The following is a 27617-nucleotide window of genomic DNA, read 5'->3' on the forward strand; positions in this document are numbered from 1 at the left end:
TGACTGTTGTAGTAAACTGGATGAAGATCAGCTCTACATGGCTTATGCTGATATCATGGCCAAGGTTCCCTGCCAAATATTATTTTTAAGAATTTGGTTAATGATATCAACACCCCAAAGTTTATTCACTCGTTTGTTTCATTGCCCTTTCTTAGAGCTGCCATGATGAAGAAGATGAAGACGGGGAGGAAGTGAAAAGTTTCGAAGTAGGTTTTCTTTATTGTTTGACTCATCCGTCATTTCCAGTCCAACATGTCCTATTCCTCCATTTTCTTGAATAGGAGAAGGAGATGGAAAAGCAGAAGCTGTTATACCAGCAGGAAAGGCTTCATGATCGCGGAGCTGCTGAGATGGTACTTCAGACCATTAGCGCCAGCAAAGGTACGTTTTTTTCCTTTGTATTCGTCTTAATACATCAATAATGTAAAAATGAAAAACAATCATCAGTCTACTTAATTAAAAGTTATGGTACTTTGATGAAATGAATGAATGAAACAGTACAAATTTGTATATGACCTTGAGTGTTTGATTCTTTTGAACCAGGTGAGATGGGTCCCATGGTCGCCTCAACTCTCAAACTCGGCATTGCAATTCTCAATGGAGGAAACTCGACAGTACAACTGGTACCGTTTGTTATCGTCCCTCCTGTCCATATGCTGCATTTTAAATGTGACGGCTTACAAATCAATTGCCTGATCTTTGGACAGAAAATGCTGGATTATCTGAAGAATCGAAAGGACGTGGGATTCTTTCAGAGCCTTGCTGGCCTCATGCAGTTGTGCAGGTAACAGTAGAATGATTTAGAAAGTTGACAGTTAAACATTTAATTGAAAGTATAATTTTAATATTACCGTATTTTCCACATGAAAAGGCGCACTGGATTATGAGGCGCACCTTCAATAAATGGCGTATTTTGTAATTTTTTTTCATATATTGGACAAACCGCATTATAAGACGCAATCTACAATGCATCCACTAGATGGCGCTACGCTCAAGGAAATTCCAACAGAATGATCAGATGTCAGTAAAACGTATTAAATAAAGCAGCGACACAGTTCACTTAACCAATAGCAAGTTAGAACATTGACTCGTTAACGTTGAACTCTCTTGCCGCTGCTCTATTTCAATGTTCAACTGCGTAACCCGATCGCCGTAAGTTTGAACTCTGCGTTGTTAGCATGTCTCGAGCAAGGAGCCATTTTGGGGTCGACATATTACCGTAATAACCATTCGCAAGGCGCATCGTATTTTAAGGCGCGCTGTGAGCTTTCAAGAAAATGGAAGGCTTTTAGGTGCGCCTTTTAGTGCGGAAAATACGGTAAATTAAGCCGACATTACGAATGACCACTTGAGTGTTCCTTTAACTTCGTTTGTTTGCATGTTGAGTTAAAGCTTTGACAATATGACACTCTTTTTCTCAGTGTTCTAGATCTAAATGCATTTGAGAGACAGAACAAAGCAGAAGGACTGGGAATGATCACTGAGGAAGGATCAGGTAAAACGTAGAAAAAATATGTTCCACGGGTGTCGCATTAGCACCTTTTGCTAGAATTATGACAGTCACTCTTTTTACCAAGATCTTTGAGCGTGGCACATCTTGACTCTGTATTCTTTACCAACTTAGAGCAGAAATGCTCCAACTAAATCAAATTACCACTTGCATCGGTCACTTGAGTCACCACACAGCTTTGTTCATGATTTTAAAGGAGACATACACATTTTTCACAATTCAAAACAGGTCTCAGGTGTCTTAATAACCTGGCTCTAAAATGATTTTTGTCACAATACTCCAAGGATTTAGAAATGCAGCACATCTCAGTGTTTCAGTACCCCAGAACTTAGCCTGTTTTGCGGGGGTGGTCCGTTCTAAAAGCGAGAAAGGGCTGACTTCGCCGCAGTACTGCATAACCAATTACCTCAATAACCAGGGGCAGAGCTAGATGGTTGGACAAGGCAATCGGCCTCCTTCTTGTGGAAGCGGAGCAGCTTTAAAAGGCTCCGAGGAGTGAGTTTTTCATAACGTACGATCACACAGTGCAAGCTGACATCCTTTGCACTGAATTAGCTACGAACGTAGCATCTGAGCATTTTACTCGAGGCATGACGAATCGATTTACACTCCGCTCCGCCGTACATGCTACCGTTAAACTAACTCACATCATGATCGAAAAGTAGATCTTCAGCCAAAAATGCGTCCCATCTTTAGAGGGCCACCAATAACCACTTTCAGATTTAATATGAACAACACAACAGATAGCGAAAATGTTTCTTACCATAAAGTATTTTGTGTCATTTACTTAATTTGCGTCTGCAACATAAATTGAAATTGCCCTCTGCCTGGTCCTATTTGTTGTCATTTGTATTGATGTTATGTTCTTGTTTTATGTGATTGTACTCGATAATTCTCATTTGTTGTGTTGCGCCATTCTTTCTCCGAAGATCCTTTCTTTGCATTTTGTGGTTCAAAGCAGCTTTTTATCAGTCATCTATTATACCTTTGCAAATGTATTTTTGACTACTGACTGATTGACACATTTTCCCCTCACACTACTACTGACTATAACACGTTGCAATTTAAAGACCTGTCCATCTAGACATTTTCTGGCTCTTCACCGCTTATCCAGAAATGTCACATTAAATACAATACAATACATGCTGATTTATATGGGTTCTAGAAGAATTTTCTATTTCGATTATTGTATTCGATTCACATTTCAATGACTCGATTCTAATATTACATTTTTTAAACACATTTTTCTTGTCTGTACTGCTTCATGGTTTGTTGTCTGCTGCGATATTCTATATTCCATGACTTAATATTATTATTATTATTTTTTCTTGTGAATGCCTTTTTTTCTAAATGGAAGTGTTTAAATGTGTACATTATTTTACCTACTTTGTATTTGCATACGCCCATGTCCTTGGGATTACCAGCTTATTTTTGTCTGCATGTGTCTTTTTGTATTGTAAATTTGTGTGTGTGTGTGTGTGTGTGTGTGTGTGTGTGTGTGTGTGTGTGTGTGTGTGTGTGTGTGTGTGCGTCTGTTTTGTGCCTGTGTGGTCTCTGCGTGTGTTTCTTCTATTTGGGACAGGTGAGAAGGTAATGCAGGATGATAAGTTTACCTGTGACCTCTTCCGCTTCCTTCAGCTTCTCTGTGAAGGACACAACTCAGGTATTTTTCTCGATTCGCCTTTTACGACCTTCTTATTCAAGTTTATGTTTTTACATATCTTTGTTCATTGCAGATTTCCAGAACTACTTAAGGACTCAAACAGGTAACAATACAACCGTCAACATCATCATCTCGACTGTTGACTACCTCCTAAGAGTACAGGTTGGTACCCATGTTTTTCATTTTAAAAGTCAATGTTTTTTCTCAGAATGTATTCATTTCGAGTAGGTTGTCAAACTCATAATTTCGGACTGTATATTTATGTTAGTTATGGTTGCCCTCAGGGCTAGGCTGAATTGATGAAAGATAAATAAGATAAATAACCAGCATAAAAGCACGGAAATGTACAATAACCAGCGGGTGTATTTGACACCAAAAATCACAGGTTGGTATATACCTTTGTTTTAAATGAATGATTTAGTTCCCATTCAGTACAGGAAGAAAATGTATTTGGGGAAAAAAATACTGCTTAAGTGGGCTTCAGATACGCCAAAATTGCTTGGCTGTGCGCGACTACAGTTAGCGATAGGAGATATGTTCACACTGCAGCTCAGTTCCGATTTTTATGTGCGACAGATCACATTTTTTCATTAAGAGTGAACGTTACAATTCCGATTTTTTTCTTTCACAAATCTGACCTGGACCTCCCTTTTTTTTTTTTTTTTTTTTTTTTAAATGTAGATATAAATGGGATACGTATGGCAATGTAGCAAACATCCGAACTAACCCTGATCAAAAGCCCAGTATGTACACTCCATACGGCTCGGAGATGATGCTCGAGAGACTACTGACACATCTGTAAATTTCCAAAATAGTTTTGAGGAACAGTTGTTGTCTTTACATTTGGCTTGAATTGAAATTGGTTATTGTAGTCATTCAGATTTGATATCTGAGTAAATTGAGTTTTGAGCTTTGTCACAGAATGTCATTCCATCCCAAAGCTTGAGGAACTGCTCTAATAAATTGATACTTTGTTACGCTCGCACTTTTCCAACTACCTACCTGTTAGTCTCATCTAGTCAACTTGCGGTACACGATTGTGCTACTCTTACTTTGTTTGCATTATTCATGATTTTTTTTTCTTTGACACCACAAACTTATATGGAAGCCTAATTATATTTGACCTGACTTTTTTTTACATTTTAACCTGCTCCGCTTCTCTTGTCCCTTTGTTCGTAGGAGTCTATTAGTGATTTCTACTGGTATTACTCTGGGAAGGATGTAATTGATGAGCAGGGACAGAGGAACTTCTCAAAGGCAATTAATGTTGCCAAGCAGGTGTTCAACACACTCACAGAGTATATCCAGGTACAATAATCCAGACAGGCTCATAGAAAGTTTGAACTCATTCACTCCCAAAGACGTTTTTAAACGTCTTTTCAGACTTGGTCCAGAAATGGCTGGTACTGAATGAGTTTTAATGATTTCTTGAAATGGATACCATGTTGTAAACATCACTTCATGGGCAGATTTAAATTCATTCAGATGAATATTAGAAGCAACAACTTTAAAAAAAAAAATTTTATTTTATTTTTTTTGCTTGTGACAGGGTCCATGTACTGGCAATCAGCAGAGTTTGGCACATAGTCGTCTGTGGGATGCTGTGGTTGGGTTTCTCCATGTCTTTGCTCATATGCAGATGAAATTGTCTCAGGTATGTTCGACTGCAATTAAAAATTGAGGCTGAATGAAGTAGAATCGATCATTTACTTTAAATGACTTTTTATGATTATTATTATTAATTTTTTTAATTATAGTGATATACCGTAAAATACACTCATCTTTCATCGTCTTTTCATTCATTAAGTATGCTTTATTTTCCATAATTACTGCAACAGTGGAACCTAGGTTCAGAAACGTAATTTGCGCCGCAACTGTGCTGGCAACCCTTAATGTTCACAAATGCAATTTTTGCCGTAAATGTCCGATGGAAAACTCTGTCGGTCCTTTTAGCTTTAATACTCACAACACGAAAATTCCCTAGACTGTGTATTCTAAGTTGAACTTTTTAATGGATGCCAAAAAGCTCGTGTGCACGGCCTTGGAGACTTCTCTGCAGAAGGTGTGCGAGTCCTGTTCTTCAACTACCGTATTTTGCCACGCCTACACTGGAAGGTGACTTTGATTAGCCCATGTAATTTAAATTCCCTGATAAGATCCTTTTTTCTTTTCTGTGCGGGTTTTTCCTGGATACTTTTTATCTCGGTGGCACTATCTTATTTAATTTTTTTTTTTAAATACAGTCGGCTATGGCCTTTTTTTTTTTTTTTTAACATTTTTGGTTCACTCCTCACGACAATTTGAGTTTGGCCTGCTGATTAGCATAAAACAGCAATCGGCAACAAGGCTAGAAGCAAGACTTTTAGCATACTGAAGCGCAGCTCATGAACCATGGCAAGTTTTGTTTGAAAATTTGCCTTGTCAGCTGATTTATTCAGAAACAGGGAAGTTTTCGAACCGAGATTGCACTGTACCTTTCTTTGTTGGTTAGTTTGTTGGTGTGCTCGAAGAAATCACTGGATCCTATTTGCAATGTGTTTTCCCTTCAGGACTCGAGTCAGATTGAGTTACTGAAAGAACTGATGGATCTTCAGAAAGACATGGTGGTCATGTTGCTTTCAATGATGGAGGGTATGACGATCATCTTATACTCATGGGCTATCTAGTACTAATAGAAAAAAAAAAAAAACGACATACCCAGCTATTGGGTTATCGATTTTATCTCTTATGCTCCAGTATTGACATACAAATGTCAGTTTGATGGGAAAAAATGCAGATTCGCATGACATAAAACACTATTGAATTTGGATGCAACGTTAATGATGAGATAGAAGACAGAGCAGGCTCAGCACTGCCACATATCATCACTAACCCATCACTCATTTCTACAGAAATATCTGTTTTGTTTTTTTTTTTGAACATATACGGTAAATGTCAGCGCTGTTTTATATCGGCAGGCAACGTGGTTAATGGGACCATTGGAAAGCAGATGGTTGACATGCTGGTGGAATCGTCAAACAATGTCGAAATGATTTTGAAGTTCTTTGATATGTTCCTCAAGCTGAAAGATGTCACCTCCTCAGATGCCTTTAAAGAGTACGACCCTGATGGAAAAGGCAAGTGTCTGTTTTCAGAAACTTTGAATGTGTCGCATCTGATAATTCTAATAGTACTGATGAACAAATGAAATGAAAGGTTTAATATCCAAGAGGGACTTCCAGAAGGCAATGGAGAACCATAAGCACTACACACAGTCTGAGACTGAGTTCCTTCTCTCCTGTGCCGAAACGGATGAAAATGAACTCCTGCACTATGAGGAATTTGTGGAGCGCTTTCATGAACCAGCTAAGGTAATAAAAAAAAAATTTGCATTACTGCACTCTCTATGTGTAATTTACGCTCGGACCCATTCCCATGTAATTTTCTAACGTACTGGAAAAATTAGCTTTACTGCACTCTCTGTGTGTAATTTACACTCGGACCCATTCCCATGTAATTTTCTAACGTACTGCAGGTGATTCACATATCAACGGTTACTCGATGGATTCTGCAGCATTGATTTTGAGACATACTGGTCTATCGTAGTCCATTGCAGAGTGCATATAATGTACTCAACAGCTATTCACACATTTGCAACAATGGATTTTCCAGTAATACACGAGTCTTGCTTCATCATTTGTTTTGGACGCAGCTTTTTATAAATGAATATCATTGTCATGGTCTGTGCGGTGAGAAATGTTTGAAACCAAAATCCACTGAGAAGGACACTACTGTGATTTAAAGGACATTGGCTTCAATGTGGCTGTGTTGTTGACCAACTTGTCAGAGCATATGCCTCATGACAACCGACTGCACACCTTCCTGGAGTTGGCCGAGAGTGTTCTCAACTACTTCCAACCCTACCTGGGTAGGATTGAAATCATGGGCAGTGCAAAGCGTATTGAGAGGGTCTACTTTGAGATCAGTGAGTCCAGTCGAACACAGTGGGAGAAACCTCAGGTAAGATCTATGCAACTTCCAGTGGATTGACCAACTTTCAGGGTTTGCTTTGTCAAGTCTCAACATTTTTTTTTTCTTATGTAACCCAACCTTAGGTTAAAGAATCCAAGCGCCAGTTCATTTTTGATGTGGTCAATGAAGGAGGCGAGAAGGAAAAGATGGAATTGTTTGTGAATTTCTGTGAGGACACCATCTTTGAAATGCAACTGGCCGCTCAGATGTCAGACACTGGCGAGCGTTCAGCTGCGAAAGAGGACAGTGACCAAGAGAGGCCAGATGTGGAAAATCCCGAGACAAGCTTCTTTTCAGTGACCATGGTCCGCATGGCACTAAAAGCGCTGCAGTTCAATGTGATCCTATTGATTAAGGTCAGACTCCTGAATTGTAGTTAGTTATAACATGTATATAATGTGCAAAGATGCAGGTGTTCGGCTATTCAAGTAATGCATGTTGTGGAGGTATTGTACATTTTAAACATTAAAGTGAGTAGGATTACAAAAGAATACAACAATAATGAATAATCAAAGACTATTAAGTGGATAATTGCAATTCCAAGTTAGTACTTAGAACTGGTTTGGGAAAATGATCTTGCTCCACAATCTGCCTTCAAACAACCAAATTGAATGCCAACTCATTTCTCAGTACCAGTCATATTGAAGCTCTTACCAATAAATAAACAATGCTTTATTCATATAGCACTTTTTGTACACGCTAATTGTAACTGTAATTGTGGTTTCCATCCTAAAGTCAAAGGAAATAAATCAAGAAATATTATTTTATCTATGTTGCATGTCACCACAAGTGACTGAATATCTAAGTACCGTATTTTCCGGATTATAAGTCGCTCCTTAGAATAAGTCGCAACAGCCATAAAATGCATAATAAAGAAGAAAAAAACATACATAAGTCGCACTGGAGTATAAGTCGCATTTTGGGGGGAAATTTGTGATAAAATCCAATCCCAAGAGCAGACATGTCATCTTGAAAGGCAAATAAAAATAAAAATAGAGAACAACAGGCTGAATAAGTATGTTACAAGCTAACGTTACATGACGCAAAAACAACGAACATGCCTGGTATGCTCACGTAACATATTAGGACTTATTCAGATAACTATTGCATAAAAAACATGCTAACAGGTTGACCAAACCATCAGTGTCTCTCCAAATCACTAAATCTAATAAAATCTTCATCCTCGGTGTGTGTTTGAAACAAGTCTGCCAACTTTGGAGGTAGAAGATGTGGCGCTTCCTATTCTACATCGCTTACGTCACTCATTGTCAACTTATCAACACAGGTCTAGAGCGCCCTCTTGCGGTTTTGTGTTAATAATTTCACACATAAGTCGCACCAGAGTCCAAGACGTACCCCCGGCCAAACTATGAAAAAAACTGCGATTTACAATCCGAAAAATACGGTAGTATGCTGAATACACCAGCATAGAAAAACCAAGCTTACAGTTTTCATCTCCATTCTCAGGTGCTGTCCATGAAGAGTTTGAAGAAGCGGATGAAGAAGATCAAGAGCATGACATCAAAAGACATGGTCACCACCCTGGTTTCATTCTACTGGTCTGCGTTGCAGGGCCTCCTTCATATAGCCTTCAGTGTGGTGCGAGGATTTTGCAGAATTTTTTACAATAATATATTTGGAAGCAATCTGGTTGATGGCGCCAAGAGCATCAAGGTATGGAGTTGACATAGCTCATCCATCCATTCTCAACAGTTTTGCCAACTCTAATGCCACACTCCTCAGGTGTCTGAACTACTGGCTAACATGCCTGACCCGACCCAGGATGGTGTCAGACTGGAGGGGGAGGACAAAGAGAGAAAATCATCTGACAGAAGCTCAGTGAAGGAGGACCTGGCGTACTTGGCTGTTAATACAAGTGACACTGAGTTGCTGTCAGACATTTTTGGCCTGGATTTACGGAGGGAGGGAGGACAATATAAAATCAGTCCCCACAACCCCAATGCCAGTCTCACAGAAATTCTCAACTCCCCACTTCCTTCTCCACCCTCTTGCGCTGCCTTAGCAGCACCTCCTCCTGAGCCCAGACAAAGGCATCAGGTGAGGATGAAAAAGAGATCAGTCTTATTAACTCGGGTCTAGACGAAGTAATGCTTTGAAATATGAAAAAAAAACACAAAAAAAATGTTGCCACCTGTTAATAAATAGGCAGTGTGCCTAATTATTATGCATGGAGGAATGAAGTTAAATACCGTATGGCCCGAATATAAGACGGCCCTGATTATATATATTATATATAAGATGACCCCCTCTTTTTCAAGACTCAAGTTTGAAAACACAACCCCAATGCCAGTCTCACAGAAATTCTCAACTCCCCACTTCCTTCTCCACCCTCTTGCGCTGCCTTAGCAGCACCTCCTCCTGAGCCCAGACAAAGGCATCAGGTGAGGATGAAAAAGAGAGCAGTTTTATTAACTCAGGTCCAGACGAAGTAATGCTGTGAATTGTGAAAGAAATAAATAAATGTTGCCACCTGTTAATAAATAGGCAGTGTGCTTAATTATTATGCATGTAGGAATGAAGTTAAATACCGTATTGGCCCGAATATAAGACGGCCCTGATTATAAGACGACACCCTCTTTTTCAAGACTCAAGTTTGAAAAAAGAGTTTTTATGAATGAATGAATGAAACAAATGATTACAACAATACATTTGAGAGAAAAAGCATGTTATTTTGCCTCATTCAAATCTTAATATCTGAACATTTAAATATGTAACCTAAAGTGCAATCCCATTCATAAATGAATGGCTTCTGGTTTTTGAAATGTAAATTACATCATAACTTCTCCTCAGCTGCCGGTTAACATGGCTGACCTTTGACCCACTTTTCTCCAGTTTGTCGCTACGTTTCTCCATTTTCTGTTTTCTCTTCTATTGTTTCTTTCTCTTTTCTTTCTTACCACTATTTTTAATTTTTCTTCTTCGTGCTACCGCTATTTTTATTCTTCGTGACAGGGGTTCAGCATTCGCTTCAATGCTATCTGGCGCCATCTAGCGTCGTGAATGGGTATAATGTCTAGACCCCGAATATAAGACGACCCCCACTTTTTCAATCTTATTTCAATGCAAAAACAGGGTCTTATATTCGGACCAATACGGTAAATCGACTTGCCATACGGACCTTGACTGCCAAATGGCATCACAGATACTCCGCAGCTTCTCAGTCAAGGTTTTTCACAAACATAGACACAGTTAAAGTTGAACAAGGGATTTATTTGGAAAAATGCAAGACCGACAAAGTACAATAAAGGTCGCTGACAGCAAAGAACGAAATAACATAAATCGCTTGCAACCGGCAAGGTAAGAAATAAACGGAAAATTTCTTGTGATGAAATAGCAAGGAATCCAATTTACCCAAACGAAAAGAGCATGACAATGCAACGTAAATCATACTTACATGCAAGATCAAAAAGAATACAAAGAAGGACAAACCATGAATGTGAACAAGAGCGTCTAGATTATACAAACATTTGGAATTTGTGGCGTGAGCAATGCGAAGAATCCGACAGGTGACTGCCGGCACGAATGTCCTATTAAAGTGCATCAGAGATGGAAAGCAGGCAGGACAGCGTCCCTTGAGGACCAAGTTATGACACTCCTGGCATAAATGATGATGCGTGACAGGTTCGGTGTTGGTGGAAACGGGCTCCACTTCCTCCGGTCCTAAAACTAAAACAAACAGAACGATACTAATATGAATTTAGAATGTTGCACTTAGTTTCCCAAGTAAGCCTCTTTAAAGGAAATACCTGTGGGTAATTCCACACAGTTAAGTCACAGTTTTTATGAATAGTGGGGGGGAGGCTCTTTCTGCTGATAATATAGATTATAGTCAAATTCGTGATCGTTTTTGTTTTTTTTTTAACCCCGTTTCAGTCAAAGATCTCTTCCTTGGAGAAGAAGGAAGCAATACCAGAGAATGCATGTGAAGCAAAGAGAAAGTAAGTAATAGCACCACATAAGTCTAGATTGGATGATTTGTGTGTGTGTGTGTTGGTCCCCACCACATAAGTCTAGATTGGATGATTTATGTGCGTGTGTGTGTGTGCGCGCGCGCGCGCGACAACGCCACGAAAATGTTTTGAAACGATTTGGTAAGTTTCAGGAGTGAACATGAAGATAAACATGAGAAAATGAAGTCAAAAATGAAAAGGCGCAAGATCTCGAAGGACGAACCTGATTTACAGGAGTCAGCACTCTCAAAGAAGCTCATTGCCTATCAGCGGAAAGTCCTGGTACATAGAACTTTCCTTTTTTTTTTCTTCTCTCTTTGTCAGCAGGTTTAAAATCATGTATCTTTTGTTCCTCCCCACAGAACTATTTTGCAAGGAACTTTTACAACATGAGGATGCTGGCTCTCTTAGTTGCATTTGCCATCAACTTCATTCTCCTATTCTACAAGGTAAATGTCAATGTTGCACATGCAAACATAAAACCAATCTTTTTTTTTTTTTTGAGAAATCAAATTCAACAAGCTTGAAATGACTGGCGTCATCTTACTGACAGTCGCGCCGCAATAGCAATATGAAATTCTATTCAAAATTCCAATTTTCAGTTGAAAACGTGGTAGTAAAAGAAAATTTCAAGCAACGTAAAAGCAAAGCTTTTTATGTTGCCAAATACTGTTACTGTGGCGATGTGCTACTCAACTCAATAAAAAATGTATTAGTTTATTCTGCAGTTATTTAAAAAACGGCTTTGTTTCACCCCCTATGATTTTTATGAAACAGCGCCGATTGAACTTTGCACCAACATATACCAAACGCCTGAGGCATCTGTAACAGCCCTAAAATAAAGTCTCTGGATCCCTCCTCTAATCTCAACAGGGAGTCGGCCATTTTTAATTTCCTTTTTGGTTTTTTATAGAGGTCATATTTTCTTGAAGTAAATTTGAATCTGATATACTTCATTTTCAAAATATTCAAATTACGGTTTTGCTCGCATGGCCTCGCATGGCCAGAACTGCAAAGGCCCTTTATCGCTACCTCGAATTTAGTTTTTGCTTTGAACTGCGACCTTCCCCTTTCAACAAAACGTATTCATATGCATATCGCATTCAATATGATTCAGAACTGAATTGTTCTATTCATTGTCATCAATGAATTGTTATATTTAGGTTTCCACATCCTCATCAGTGGCTGAGGAAGCGATCCCAAAGAGCCAAACAGACCGCACCATTCAGTGGGATCCACTGGATGGTGAGCCGGTGGTCGATATGAAAGACGGGGCCACGGATGATCTCGGAGAGCCCTTGAAGTTGGCTATGGTTCATTTCGTCTTGGAGGAGGGCAGCGGTTACATGGAGCCAACACTGCGGATCTTGGCTATCCTTCATACAGTCATCTCTTTCTTCTGCATCATTGGCTATTATTGTCTCAAGGTATGCAATATGTTTCTTTTTTTTTTTTGCACCCAGCCACAGCGTTTACAGAGCTTAAAGGCCTGTGTCACCATGAAGGAACCCCAGCAATATCCATATCTGGTCCGCTTACCCTCACAAGGGTCGCGGGGTGTGCTGGAGCCTATCCGAGCTGTCTTCGTGTAGTAGGCAGGGGACACCCTGAACTAGTTGCCAGCCAATCGCAAGGCACACGTAGACGAACAACCATCCGCGCTCACACTCACACCATTTAGAGTCTTCCATTAACCTGCAAAGCATGTTTTTGGAATGTGTGGGTAAACCGGAGCACCCGGGGAAAACCCACGCAGGGACGGGGAGAACATGCCAACGCCACACAGGAAGGCCGGAGCTGGAATCGAACCCTGCACCTCTGCACTGTGCGTCAGATATGCTAACCAGTCGTCCACCGTGCCGGCCCCACAAAATTTTACTTTTAAAAAAAATCTGAGGGAGGACCCCCTTAATAATGACAAACATCGTTTGGTCTGGTTTAACAAGGATCAACTTCAACAGAGTTCCGACCCATCCCACCACCGTGGAGTGCCCTCCTTTGATCCTTCATTTATTAACTGTAGTCGCATATTAGTGTAACGTTCACATTTCAGTGCCCCGCCCCCCCAAAAAAAAGAAGGCCTTGGAGACAAAACCAACTCCCCTGGTCCTTTTGGAAGATGAAAAGAGGAGTGTTCTCGTGCCTTCGGAATTGTCAAATCTGCAGAACCGTCGATCGTCGTCTGTCTCATTGTAATCGAAATAAATAAATGATGAAAATGAATTATTTGTTCACTGAATTCCGCATCTACTTTGACAGCACTGTCTCTTCGGTGTGCATGTGTGTGACTGGACAAAAATTGTGCATACGGGGAAAATGTCTTCTGTAGGTTCCATTGGTGATCTTTAAGCGTGAAAAGGAGGTAGCCAGGAAGTTGGAGTTTGATGGCCTTTACATAACAGAGCAGCCATCTGAGGATGACATCAAAGGACAGTGGGACAGACTGGTAATCAACACACAGTAAGTCGCCTTTATTGGGCACTTTATTGTGTGACTTTTGAAATTCTTCAAACTGTGCTCCCAATCAATTGTAGTCCTGTTTAGGATCTAATTAAAACAAGGGAAAGCAACGATGCAGCCTAAAGATCTGCTTCAAACAATGGCGCTTTTTTGAATTTTTGTCATTGCAGGTTTGCATCAATTTAAGGAACATTTGATGTGTCTAGTTATTTTTGCTTTACTATTTTTAGGTCTTTCCCAAACAATTACTGGGATAAGTTTGTGAAACGAAAGGTAGGTGTCTTGGACAGTTTAATATGGAAAATTCCACTTTCGATATTTATTTGAAATGTATCAACATCATTAATTGTATTGTGATTTTTACACAGGTGATGGATAAATACGGAGAATTTTATGGTCATGATCGGATCAGCGAACTTTTGGGTTTGGACAAGGCCGCTCTGGACTTCAGTGACGCTCATAAAAAAAGGAAGCCCCGAAAAGACAGCTACCTGGCTGCTGTGTGAGTACATGGTGTTGATGAACCCGATGAAAGATGACACAAATCTTATTGGGGTGACAAAAGGCTTTGATCTCCAGAACACATTCATTGTTATTTGAATTTGTCCACAGGCTTAACTCCATTGATGCCAAATACCAGATCTGGAAGCTGGGAGTGGTGTTCACTGACAATGTAAGTGTCCATATAGTATGACATGGCAAACATGTCTGGAGCCTAAATCTCTGGAGTTCTGATGTCAGATTCACAACCATAATGTTTAATTCGCTTTTTGAATTTGATTTTAAATGATGTTCCAATATATGCATGCATTAAAAATTTCAAAGTGCGGTGTAGTTGTGTCCAATGTTTGTATGAGCAAAAGGCATATATTTTGTATGGAAAAAAAAATCTCAACGCACACCACGCAACAAAATGTCCCAAAAAGTACACCAAATCCACCAAAATATCAATGAACTTGTCTGAATTTACTCACAAATTTACTTAGTGTGGATTTAGTTGAACACAAAGCTTTATTGTTGTGTCCTACGAATGGCAACAGGCGGCTGCAAAGGTTAACAGGTTAACCTCTGCTATTTCGTAGAGAAACATTTCGCTGTTCACCCTCTCACTACATTTCACTGGCAAACTACCAGAGACAAATTCCTTGTGTGTTTTTCCACATTTGAAGAATAAAGATGACTCTGATTCTAAATAACTACACGTGTTAACACCAGAGGGTAACGCCACAAAAGTAAACTGGGCGTCACTTCACTATTAAACCCTTTCATGCACCTGAGAACATGATAAGCTGTCCACTGTAGTCACCGCTGTCCCTGAAAGGGTTAAATCAGCTGGCATCCCGCCCTGCAAATAGAAACGTGTGTCGCAGGCTATGACGCAAATCTTCGTTGATAGAAATGTTGAAATTTAAATTTCATTCTACACAATTTTACAGCATTAGAAAACGTTAAGAATGTTTGTGTCATGTTTTTCCTCCAACGTAAACCATATTAAAAAAAAAAATATGTTTCCCTCCCCCATCTTTTTCTATTTTCAAACATTTTTTTTTAAAAAGCTTCGGGGAGCCACTAGGGTGGCGCTAAAGAGACGCACACGGCTCTGGAGCCGCGGGTTGCCGACCCCCGGTCTATGTTTTAGTTGTAGCCTGTGCTTTTGCTGTCTTTCGATTTCGTCAAGCTCACATTGACAGGATTTTTCCAATCTCTTTGTCTCTGCTGCAGTTTAATCGCTATGTAAATATCCAATGCCTATCAGGGTTGTATTCATATTAAGAAGACTGGTCCAGATTTGATTCAGCTAAATTTTTCCCACATAATTGAATTGTGCCATTTGAGAGCAAAAACTAAAATTGAATTATCACTTCAACCATGCAGCATTGATCTAGCATTAATAGCTAACCTGTACCAATGTAACCAAGCTTCTTAATTAAACGAAAACACGCTGAACTCGATTTTAAAATACTGTACCACTTCTAGCGATACAAGTCGTCCACCGGGACTCTTCCCAGCATTTGTCACCCCAGTATCTTCTCATTTGTTTCTCTGCCAGTCGTTCCTGTATCTGGCCTGGTATATGACCATGTCGGTCCTGGGTCACTACAACAACTTTTTTTTTGCTGCACATCTGCTTGACATTGCGATGGGGTTCAAGACACTGCGGACCATCCTGTCCTCCGTGACGCACAATGGCAAACAGGTCTGTTGCTTTGGTTACTCTAAACCTACACCAAAATGTTGTACGGTACAAGAAAGTCATCTCATGATGAAAGTGGCATGCCACTGTCTATCTCTTGGTCTCTTTGTGAAGGAGACTACTTTCTTGATAACAGTTATTTTGTCTTGGACTGTCTTTCCTTCCAGTTGGTGTTGACAGTCGGCCTGTTAGCCGTGGTGGTGTATCTGTACACGGTAGTCGCCTTTAACTTCTTCCGAAAGTTCTACAACAAGAGTGAAGATGGAGAATTACCTGACATGAAATGTGATGACATGTTGACAGTGAGTATTAGAAGGATTTTACTTGAGATATTTGACCATGCAGACTACTTCTCGATTAGACTGCCAAAGATGCGTATAATTCTCCTAGTATCCTCTTCTAATGCTATTAAGTCAAAAAAATGTGGTGCGGGAGAGTTGGTAAGAAAACTGTTATTCATCATACTTGGTCTTTTCCTGTGCTTTTTTTTTTCTTCTTCTTCATTGCTCTGCACACTTGCTCGCTGCGGCTATGACCGGCAGCGTTAGATAAGTCTGTTGTCGACTTGAAAAGGCAAAGTTACTTGTGATTAAAGTGGGTCCATTGCCATTTATGGATTGAAAGTCACGGGAATTTAGTTTTACAGTCTTCACCCTCGGGCACTGGCCTGTGTCTGGATAAGCTTCTGTATTTTCTATGAACTCAAATGCCGCACGTCGGACTAATCAAAGCTGAATCCAGGTTCTAAAAAAAAAAAAGAATCTGTTGCCTTTTTAAGTTGGTTTTTATACTTGTTTACATCTAATATTTTCCACTGTTAATGTGTAAATCTGTTGTAAAGAAAAAAACAAGGTCACAATATTTTAACAACTGAGAGAATGTGATTGCAAAACTTTGCACGGAGAGATGGGTCTCGAACATTTCTGTATTAATTGAGATCTCTGAAAAGAATGTACTTGGACTCATGCGTACGGACAGATTCAGCCATCTGGATTGTTTTTTTGGGTTTTTTTGTGCATGCGATTTTTTTGGGGGGGGGGGTTAGGCTGCACACTGTGTTTTAGTATGAAAGCCACGCGAGTCTTTGTTTGTTTTGTTGTGAAATGATTGACATGAGACATGACTTTTCTTGTCTCATTTTATTTCCTAACCAACACACGACTAGCACTTTTCAGTTCCACAGAACCCTATCGGCACACTAAGGTATACATTTTAAAGCTAGCATTTTGGCTAATTAGCTCCTAGCAAGTACACAACGCTTCTACAATTCACCTCGGCAGTGACGAAGATGAATTGCCGGAGTTTGCGACACACCAAGCTATTTATATCCACTGCACAAGAGGGTGACGTACCAAAGTAACCCCGTTACAAATTCCTGCATTCACTTTCTCCAAAGCACGTGCAAAATGTGATCAGTTTTCATGCGCGTCGAGGCGCCCCAAAAGGTGATTCGTTTGTAGTTTTAAAAAAAAGAATGAAGGCAGCGTGTTGTACTTCTTGTTGCTTGGGGCCTAACAATGACTGGAGGGAAACAAAATCAATATTGCAATTTAGTGTTGCACTCTCTGTTGGAATAAATAATCGATACACTGATGGCAAATATCAATAACAACACACCAACCGTTACTCCCATAATAGATTCAGCCCATTGTCACCGTCAGTACTTCATCTCTCCTGTCCTGCTTGTGTGGGCCCTAATCCCGTCACTGGGGGAGGGGGTGAAGTAGGTGAAAGCAGCGCTCGCCAAAGAACAGATGCAAGAATGCGGGAAAATAGGAATACGGGCACAGAAACGCAAATCAAAGAGCCACCAGCAAATTTCCACTCAAACGCACGGAGACACCTCGGCTTTTCCGAGACAGATTATGGAATGAACGCTGAATGAAGAATATGCAAGATGCACCACTAATCACTATTATGTGACAAATTGTGGTTATTTGCGACCATACAGCTTCATTTTTATCCAATGAAGTTTGAATGAATATTTTTCATTCATTTGAAGGGAGATGTGGAAGATTTAATTGTTTTCAGTCTATAATGATGCTATTAAGGTAACATTCTCTAACACGTATCATAATCCATCAGTTGCCCTGGAAATGAACATTTTGTTTATGTGATATACTTTAGACTTGTTACAGGGTAGAACTGGATAAAGAATGAAAGAATTGCTGCGAATCCATGTGAAAGAAATACTATATAAGGGCTCGACAGCTGATGGTGTGTGTGGGTGTGTGTGTGTTTTGTAATGGTGTGGGGTGGGGGGGGCTTTCTGTCACCCGGAAATTTCACAACTAATCCCCCATAGTCAGCCACCCATAGCATTCCATAGAGCTCCATTTATTCCTATTAAGGATTTGGGGAGCAGCCGTCGCTTTTTGTACAGAAAGGGGACAGAGGCCAAGTGGCATGAAAAGATGGACCGAAGTATGACCACCGCCGCAGTGAAAGTTTTCTTTTCGTCGCTGTCCGTTTTTCGAGAATGAATGCCTTGTGATGACTCGCAGTTTAGAGAAGGTCAAATTAGGTTCGTATAATTTGACCCTCTCTTCACTTCTGAATGTGCAACTGGACATTTCCAATTGTTCAATGCTTTGCAGTCAAGACCCGTTTTCAATGTTTCACTCCAGAAAATGAACATCGTGTCGTGGTTAAGCTCAACCTGAAATTGTCTTCAGCAGCTGTTTTTTTTTTTTTTTTTCAGTTCCAGCCAATTCTGGACCAAGCCTGAAAAGACGTTTGAAAACGTCTTTGGGAGTTAATGAGTTTTTTCATTATTGTAATTTAATAGTAGTCCACCTTTTATAGTAACAATCATTGTCTCGCTCTTCCCCCTTTTTTTTCTTTTTGTGCCAGTGCTACATGTTCCACATGTATGTCGGTGTGCGAGCAGGGGGAGGAATCGGTGACCAGATTGAGGACCCAGCAGGAGACGAATATGAGATCTATCGGATCATATTTGACATCACCTTCTTTTTCTTTGTCATTGTAATCCTGCTGGCAATCATCCAAGGTGATTTATGCAGTCTTAATTGCACACACTTATGTAAATGTACGGCATCTCAGTCCCATTATTGAGTATTGTATTATTGAGTATTCGCCTTTTATGGCCAATACGATTCAGTTCACCGCGTTACTTGAACAGCATCCGTCAAAACATCCCGATATCTCTCGGAGGGTTTAGCTTGAGCAGGGACCTAGCTTATAAAAATACTAAATATCTTATGACAATATTTTGACAAGCGGCATGCAAAAGTTGGGTCCAAATTTCTGTTTCTGTGAATAAGTAAGCAAGTGGAAGATTAGATGATTTCTAAAAGTCATGACGTTAGAGATGACACATTTCCTTTCTGTTTGAAAAAAAAAAAGCATCGATTATTTTCATGGTGCTTGCCCCAGTAGTTGAGTACAGAGTAGAAAGTAATTGCCGCATTCGCAAAACAAAACCGGTAGGATGTTAAAGAATGGTTCAAAAAAAAATGTTAAAAAATTGTCCGCAACATCAAACCGGCGTTTCAGCTTTCCATCTCTTCTGTTGCAAACTTTAGGTTTAATCATTGACGCTTTTGGAGAACTGCGGGATCAGCAGGAACAAGTGAAAGAGGACATGGAGGTAAAGAGGAAACATACAAACAAATCATCTTCAGCATGATGCAGTGAATTCAGTGATTTGGAAACACGGTGTGGACCTGTCACCTTCTCAGACAACTTTTTCATTTCTTGTCTTCCAGACAAAATGTTTTATTTGTGGAATCGGCAATGACTACTTTGACACAGTGCCGCATGGCTTTGAAACGCACACTCTCCAGGAGCACAACTTAGCCAATTACCTGTAAGTACTTCTGAGCTCCGTCAGAATTGCTGGCGTTGATCGGTGTGTGTTTTGTGGGAGGGGCTTTTTTTGAAATTCAACAGCTTCCATTTCTTTACCGTGCGTTAATAAAAATGTTGAAAGAGCATTTTGAGCCAATGTACACAAGTGGTGTCTGACGAATACAACGCAGTGCTTTATTTAAAGACATTAAATCCATCTTGAGCACTATTGGGGTTCGCATGGGATGGCCCTTGACCTCACATGGCCCCTTTCGAAAATTAATTTCACAATGACCGTATTTTCCACACTAAAAGGAGCACCTAAAAGCCTTCCATTTTTTTTCAAAAGCTCACAGCGCCTTAAAATCCGATGTGCCTTGTGTATGGGCATTACGGTAATATGTCAACCCCAAAATGGCTCCTTGCTAGAGACATGCTTACAACGCAGAGTTCAAACTTAAGGCAATCACTTTCACAGTTGAACACGGAAATAGAACAGCGGCAAGAGAGTTCAACGTTAACGAGTCAATGTTCTAACTTGCTGTTGGTTAAGTCAACTGTGTCACTGCTTTATTAAACAAGTTTTACTGACATCTGATCGTTCCGTTGCCGTTTCCTTGAGCGTAGCTCCATCGAGTGGATGCATTGTAGATTGCGTCTTATAATGCGGTGCGCCCAGTGTATGAAAAAAAATTACAAAATAGGCCATTCATTGAAGGTGCGCCTCATAATCCAGTGCACCTTTTAGTGTGGAAAATACGGTACTCTAAAGCATGCATGTTAGATTAATTGAAAACACTAAGTTGTCAAAACCGTGTTGAGTGAGGATTCTTGTATTTCTTTATGTACCTTGCCACTGGCTGACCACAAGTCCAGGGTGGAGTGAACTGTTTTCCCCCATCAGCTGATAGGCACCAGATATACCTGTCACCCAGAATGGGATAATAGAGGAACTGCATGGATGGATTGATTGCTCTATTTTTGTTACAGATTCTTCGTGATGTATCTTATCAACAAAGATGAAACAGAGCACACAGGCCAGGTAAACAATTTTACACTCTCTCTCTCTCTCTCTCTCTCTCTCTCTCTCTCTCTCTCTCTCTCTCTCTCTCTCCTTATATACCACACCTAAAAGAATTCCATTTTCTCAAAAGCCGACAGTGCACCTTATAATCCGATGCGCCTTATATGTGGATCAATATTCTGATTTCTTGGACGTAGTATTTCAAATATTCTGGAAAGCGCTTTGTTACAGCTGCAGCGGTTGTAAAAGCTCGAGTAAAGCTGTATTGTATTGTATTCCCTTAAGCGTAGCTCCATCTAGTGGATGTATAATGGAACCACAGACACGATTGTAGCTTCTATCCTGTGCGGCTTATAATGCGGTGCTCCCTACTTCTGAAAACTGTTTTAAAAGGGGCCATTCATTGAAGGTGCGCCTTATACTCCGAAGCGCCTTATAATGCGGGAAATATGGTATGCCAATGATAATGTCTCTCTCTCTCTCTCTCTCTCTCTCTCTCTCTCTCTCTCTCTCTCTCTCTCGTAAGTACACATTTATGTGTCTCATGATTTAATTGTTAATCGCGCTTCCCCATTTGTAGAATTGTATCGTATTTATAATCCTGGACCGATTTAGCAACATCATGATAAAAACTTTCGAAATATGTTAGGGATCCAACGAAAGACCCTTTTCATTACACATTACCGATAAAGCAAATTCATTTTGGTGAATCAGACCCGATGTGAATGTCAACTCCTTCCTTTCTCATGTCTGTCTTGAAGGAATCTTATGTATGGAAAATGTACCAGGAGCGTTGCTGGGAGTTCTTCCCAGCTGGGGATTGTTTCCGAAAACAGTATGAAGATCAACTCAACTGATCTGTCTCTGGAGTTTTGTCCCTCGTGGCTTTTCCGAAACCCTGCTGCATACTTATTGGAGTAGCATAAGTTGGCAAACCACAGGGATTCGACCAACCAATACTCCCCTGACAAAACGCCTTGGAGCCACATCTCCAAAATCAAACTGGACTGACCATCATCCAAGATCTTCCTCATTCAGCAGGTCAACGTGCTGAATCTGCCCCAGATTGCAGCATTCATTTTTGGAATATTTTGTGTACATGGAAAATGATCTGCTTCTATCATGTAAAATCAAATTGTTGGCATGTGACTGACAGCTTAAACTCATATATGAGTCCTTCTTTTCTTCTATTTGACATCACAGTAATAAGCATTAAAAAACGAAAATGCGAGAGGAGTTGTGGACAGAGGAGAATGACTCATTGTGTCGACCAGACACACTTGGTGGTACATGGAGTGAAACCTGCTGCAATATATCTTTCAAGATCTGCTTTTGTTACCACTGTCCAAAAATGTGACTTCGTTGAATTTTGCCTGCGATGCAGTGGGAAGACGATGTGCCTGAAGCAGAAGACTTTCCTCATGTTTGAAAAAATCGAGAGCATTTTAATGGTTTGAATTAAAGCGGAGCTTCCGGATGTGATCATGGTGTCCACAATCTGCACATGCCCATGATTGTGTGTGTGTGTGTGTGTGTGTGTGTGTGTGTGTGTGTGTGTGTGTGAAGAACGCTGTAAAATTGCCTGCGACTTGATGTTGAATGAGTTCAAGCTCAACTGAATAGTCCTGCTTGCTCTTTAATTTGCCCCTTTTTAAGGGTACAAAAACTATTAAAGTTGTAAAGTTTGAATGAGGGCTTAACATCCTGTTGAATTGTTTTATTATCAAGTGAATACAATTCATTATGTCTCTTATGATAGTTAACCTTGTTGGTTCTTTTATCTCAGACATTTTTTTTTAAGTTGTTATTGATCTGACGTTTCGGCGGAAGTCTTTCGCCACTTTCGGAGTTGCACGCTGAGCTAAAAGAACCAACAAGTTGTGTTTTATTATTAGTATCTGGATTCTTTGGAGATTCTGGGTTGGAAATCTTTTGCCTGACAATGGCTTACAACCGATTTTCATCACATGACACAATTTGCGGTAATTAAACAGACCTGGGCAAAATATGGCCTAGGGGTCACATTTTGCCCATCCACGGTTTCTCACCGACCATCACAGTGAACATGAAGTCAAATGAAAAGGTCAAATATGTGATGCTTTGCTTTTGAAAATCGTGCTTTTGTTGTATGTGTACATATGAACATGCGTACAAGCGAGATAGTGAGCAACGACTTCTGTCTGCAGTGTTGCCAACTGCGACTTTTCCAATCCTACCTGCAACTATTTTTTTTCCAAAAAGGAGACCAGCAAAAATGACAGCCATGGTCCTATATGGTGTTCATGTTACACTCTCATTTCCTGTATAGTGGAGGGAAGAGGAAATCTGGCCTGATTATACTGCACACAAATCTACAGTTTACATACTATATCAGTCGATCATTTTTCAGCATTGTCAATAATATACCTCACGAGGCCTGAAGGTATCTCGGTTCCAAAAAATGCCCGAGGCATTTGAATTTTTTTTTTTTTACCCGCTTATTTGCGTGCCCAATGTAAGGACGAATAAGTCAAGCTACCTTCTGCAAGAATTGTTCATGTTATGCACGACGGTAGCACACTGCCAACGTGGTAAGAAGTCCAATTTTAGCTAGCAAGCACCACGCGGGCCAACATTGAGATGGGCTTCGTTGATGGGCTACGTTGTATTGAATTTGTTGCTCATTACCTGGCTAACTTTTCTCAGCTGCCACCGAACTTGGAAAGTCAGGCGTTTCAAACTACACGTGCACTACGTCACAGATACCGAAATCCCCATTACATTCAAGTCTAACCTCAACAATATCCTCAGATCCGTTCAGATTTCTCATTCTGATTCCAGCTGGGCTGCCTCGCCAACTTGGATCACAGCTACATTTGTCAGATGAACGACCAAAAAGTCTTGTCGTAAGTAACAGAAATCGAATCAGGTGCTGCAGGTCAGTGAGAACCTTGAACAGAATTAGCAAGCCGCGCGCGGCCCTCGCCTGCGCGGCCCTCGATTCATTCCTGAAAATAAAAAATCTTCACTGTTGCTGAACCATTGAAAGATGTCATCCTAGTGCTAACCACAGAATGGCAGACATCGCCTCCAACCCTGAGTGTGGATTTGTGAAGAAGTGTCATGGCCGCCACAACGTCGATCTCATAAGTATATCAACAAAAACGTGAATGTATTCAATCCTTAATTGTGTTTAAAACGTATATGGTGGCTAAATTGGACAAGCGACTGTTGTGATGGATGCAGAGGGGACCAATTTTACTGCCCGATAGTGGCACTCTTCACACAGGTGAGTGAGCCATCTTATTCATTTGGGGATTTGAATGACATCCGGGAAAACATACCGTCATCCATCCATCCATTGCCATCCAACCTCACCTTGTTAAAATAGGGGCAGCGGCACCCTCAACCTTCCACTGTGTTCCAGAAGAGCGTCAACCGTGACCGCCAACAAAATCCGGAGCCTTGAGGAACATATGCACCAATTACTCGACCAACAAACACAGCTGCCAAAACACACCAAATCCTATTGAACATCTTTAGAAGGAGCTAAAACATGCAGTGTCGAGAATGCACCCTTTACATCTGAAGTAAAAGTAAAAGCAAAAAGTAAAATGAAGAGTACTGTAACATGATACAATATTAGTCAATGCTCAATGCTTTGTTATGCTCATCTTGAGCAGCATACACGAAATGTGTGTAGAATTAGGGATGGTGATAGAGAGAATACGTGATGCATGGCAAAGATCCCTTAAAAGGATTTCCAGAGCTGACAGAAATCATGAACAGAGACGAGGTGAGGGGAGTTTGGTGGGCTTCATGCTGATGGAACTGAAAGAAAAAGGGCAGAGATGCCAGGATATGTTTAAAGGGGAAAATGCCTGGAAAGTGCTCAGCGTGGGATGTGAAAAAACTAAATTATAAATCAAAAGTGGAAAAAATATATTTTTTTTTGCTAGGTGAAGGGAGAAAAAAATTCATGTGGTCACTAGCATCCCATGACTTTTGGATTAAGCAACAAAGAGGAAATAATTACTGTACATACAAAAGCCTTCTAATGTTGAATACTTTGATTTTAGAGTAAGGGCTACCGTATAAAGCGTTCCTCACCTTCGACAGATCTATTTCATCTGCAATAAGCTGACAGTACAAGGCCTGCAGTATGTCCATGTAAATTCAACTCTTTCATATAGTGTAAATTCAATTTTAATATTCCACATTTTGTTTAACGCTGTCCCCCCCACCGACACCCCTCAAAAGTATGAGCTGAACTCTCGTGAGCCAATTCTATGGGTTGTCACATTGAACCCCTCGAATGTTTTGCTGCATAGACAAAAGTTTAAAAGGCGGAGCCGTCGGCTGTAGTCACACACGCAGTTCTTGAGCAGCAAAAGAAGGCAGCATGCTGCACTAGGAGGGCTGACTTTCGAGTAGGATATCATTCGGATGCATCTGGTAAGTCTTTTTTTTTTTCCAACCTAATCACATAACTCAATTATTATCCAAATTTAAGCATAGGTTAATAATGTTTATTATGGTCGAGTATTATTTTATTAGTATTACATTAGTTCCATAAATCAATTCTGATTACGTTTACTATGAAAAAAAAAAACTGAAGTGAACAAGAATGAACAGAAGCATTGGTTTTGTCTGAGAAACACTAAATTGAGATTCCAACATATACCGCAACAGTATTTTTGCACGGCAGTGGAAACCATAATATACATAATTGTTACGTGAATTAAGCACTTTGAAGGTGGTAACTTTAACTTTCCTGTTATGTGACAGGCCAAATTGATATAGATTTTTTATTTATTTCTTTCTTTATTTTTCATGCTGACAGAATTTTTTTCAGCACAAAACGTCTGTTTAGCTTCACGGGTATAATAGGGGAAACATTAGGCAGAGATACGCTTTTCTTTTTCATTTAGCACAGGTAAAATGATAGGGATTCTTTGTGAAATATTAATATTTTGGAAGGGCTCAAAGGGAAGTGAACCAATGTTTGGATTGTGAATTAAAAACTGGCACAATAAAAAAAAAAAATTTAATCAGGATAACGATGGAAACATGACTTCCTTGGAAGAGTAAAATGACAAAGCTATTATTTGGTTCCTCTCCGAAAGTTCTTTAACCCTCCTGTTATGTCATTTGGGACCCATTTTAAAATTAAAAACAAAATGGAAAAAAAAAAAAAAAGGTTGCCCAAAGAAAGCTGGGATAGGCTCCAGCACACCCGCCACCCTCGTCCATCATTAACATAAAGCAGTCAGTGGATGGACGGACGAATTCAAATTCTTTTATTCAAAGTGAAACTTTTGCTTGGCCTACTGATCGTAATCGACACGTTTATAGGAAAATGGTTTGTACGCACAAAATTCAAACATGCATTTTGCTGTAAAAATGAGTGAAAAATCCTCTTGGAACCGCAAGAAGCGGAAGGAAGAGCGCTTAATACTGCTTGAAATGGGAATGGAGTTACGTTTTTTTCCCCCCTTTGGTTTGGCTCAGTTCTTGAAAAAGAAAAGACATTCTCCAAATAACGTCAACAAATCCCCGAACCACCTTTCAATTGTTCACAACAAAATGTCATTTCTCATTGATTGCAAAAGTATTAGTAGATGTGTCAGCTGTCTCAGTGCATCTTTGCAAATGGTTATATACTGTACAACTAAGCCGATAGTTTGCACCGGCCCGAATTTAGTGCATTTCCCAAATAAATAACTCGTGCTAATCTAAATGTATTTAGTTGATTAGCAATTGACTGGTTCGCACGTCCACCTCCCAGTGCATCCAAGGACATCGCAGGGGGATCAGTATAGGCGACGGGTTGAGTCTTTTGTGGCATTTCTTCCCTCTCTGTAATGTGGATGAAAAAATGGTGGCAAAATACCGTATTTTCCGTGCCATAAGGCGCTTCGGAGTATAAGGCATACCTTCAATGAATGGCCTATTTTAGAACTGTTTTCATGTATTGGCATTACAAGGTGTATAGAATAGAAGCTACAATAGTGGGTGCAGTTGCATTATGCATCCACTAGATGAAGCTGCGCTAAAGGCAATCCATCCATCCATTTTCCGATCCGCTTTATCCTCACAAGGGTCGCCTTCCCAGCCGTCTTTGGGCAGTAGGCGGGGGACATCCTGAACCGGTTGCCAGCCAATCGCAGGGCGCTAAAGGGAATACAATACAATGATAGCTTTATTTATATAGAGTCTTCAAAACCGCCGCGGCTGTAACAAAGCGCTTTCCAGAACATTTAAAATGCTACCTCCAAGAAATCAGAATATTGATCCATATATATGGCGTCTTGGATTATAAGGCGCACTGTCGGCTTTTCAGAATTGAATTCATTGAATGCTTTTGGGTGCGCCTTATAGTGCGGAAAATGCGGTCGTAATGTATGGAGGTTCCTTGCTGTGTGAATAATGGTTACAACATCCTTGGCAGTCTGAATGCAGTGTGTGTGACATCAAACTTTGTCGGCTGTTTTTACCTGTAAATCCTGCAGCAAAAGCAAAACAAAAGAACGGAGATGCGAACGGTCAAACCTTCATGAAATAGGCAACCCCCTCTACCAATTGAGGCACAGACTAGCATGCCCGTTGACCGGCGGTTCGACTGTTCAAATATCGGCTATTTCGTTTTGCTCCTGCTAAGACAGCGCAATTGAGAAGCATGTGTAAACAGTTTGGGGGGAGATATGAGCTTTTTGTAATCGGCTGTATTGCTGGGCAGAACTTGAAAACTGCTTGACCAAATGATCTTATAATTTAAGAATGTCATTTCTGTTTCAATAAATGAGCCGAACCAATGGAGAAAAAACTGTAATGTGAACAAAGAGTACCAAAAATGTTTTTTTCCTGACGCTTTCAGAAATGTAAACATTACGATCTTTATTGCTGTTCCTGAGGAACTGACATATCAGGAGGGTTTAACATTTTAAATTTTTATTTGTTTGCCACTTTGTTTGTTTGTTTTAACAGTGACAATT

At 40.2% G+C, this 27617-nt stretch overlaps 1 protein-coding gene across 1 annotated transcript in view; it reads left to right on the forward strand.

The window, feature by feature from the left end:
- Positions 1-22739, forward strand: part of ryr2a (ryanodine receptor 2a (cardiac)) — a 136653-nt gene extending 113914 nt beyond the window's left edge. Inside the window, exons 82-113 of the mRNA XM_019892584.1 lie at positions 13-64; positions 156-206; positions 282-381; positions 544-623; positions 708-784; positions 1422-1495; positions 3093-3173; positions 3247-3335; positions 4353-4481; positions 4723-4827; positions 5723-5804; positions 6131-6289; positions 6369-6523; positions 6957-7172; positions 7268-7540; positions 8652-8858; positions 8928-9242; positions 11079-11143; positions 11302-11437; positions 11518-11604; positions 12319-12582; positions 13485-13615; positions 13846-13888; positions 13984-14117; positions 14228-14288; positions 15666-15812; positions 15977-16111; positions 18663-18819; positions 19355-19419; positions 19538-19638; positions 20610-20661; positions 21405-22739. Of these exons, the coding sequence (XP_019748143.1) occupies positions 13-64; positions 156-206; positions 282-381; positions 544-623; positions 708-784; positions 1422-1495; positions 3093-3173; positions 3247-3335; positions 4353-4481; positions 4723-4827; positions 5723-5804; positions 6131-6289; positions 6369-6523; positions 6957-7172; positions 7268-7540; positions 8652-8858; positions 8928-9242; positions 11079-11143; positions 11302-11437; positions 11518-11604; positions 12319-12582; positions 13485-13615; positions 13846-13888; positions 13984-14117; positions 14228-14288; positions 15666-15812; positions 15977-16111; positions 18663-18819; positions 19355-19419; positions 19538-19638; positions 20610-20661; positions 21405-21500 (3919 nt within the window). The 3' untranslated portion in view covers positions 21501-22739. The remainder of the gene's footprint in view (positions 1-12; positions 65-155; positions 207-281; positions 382-543; positions 624-707; positions 785-1421; positions 1496-3092; positions 3174-3246; positions 3336-4352; positions 4482-4722; positions 4828-5722; positions 5805-6130; positions 6290-6368; positions 6524-6956; positions 7173-7267; positions 7541-8651; positions 8859-8927; positions 9243-11078; positions 11144-11301; positions 11438-11517; positions 11605-12318; positions 12583-13484; positions 13616-13845; positions 13889-13983; positions 14118-14227; positions 14289-15665; positions 15813-15976; positions 16112-18662; positions 18820-19354; positions 19420-19537; positions 19639-20609; positions 20662-21404) is intronic.
- Positions 22740-27617: the final 4878 nt, after the last annotated feature.

Source organism: Hippocampus comes, unplaced genomic scaffold (genome assembly GCF_001891065.2).
Source record: "Hippocampus comes isolate QL1 unplaced genomic scaffold, H_comes_QL1_v1.1 scaffold47, whole genome shotgun sequence".
Taxonomy (NCBI): Eukaryota; Metazoa; Chordata; class Actinopteri; order Syngnathiformes; family Syngnathidae; genus Hippocampus; species Hippocampus comes.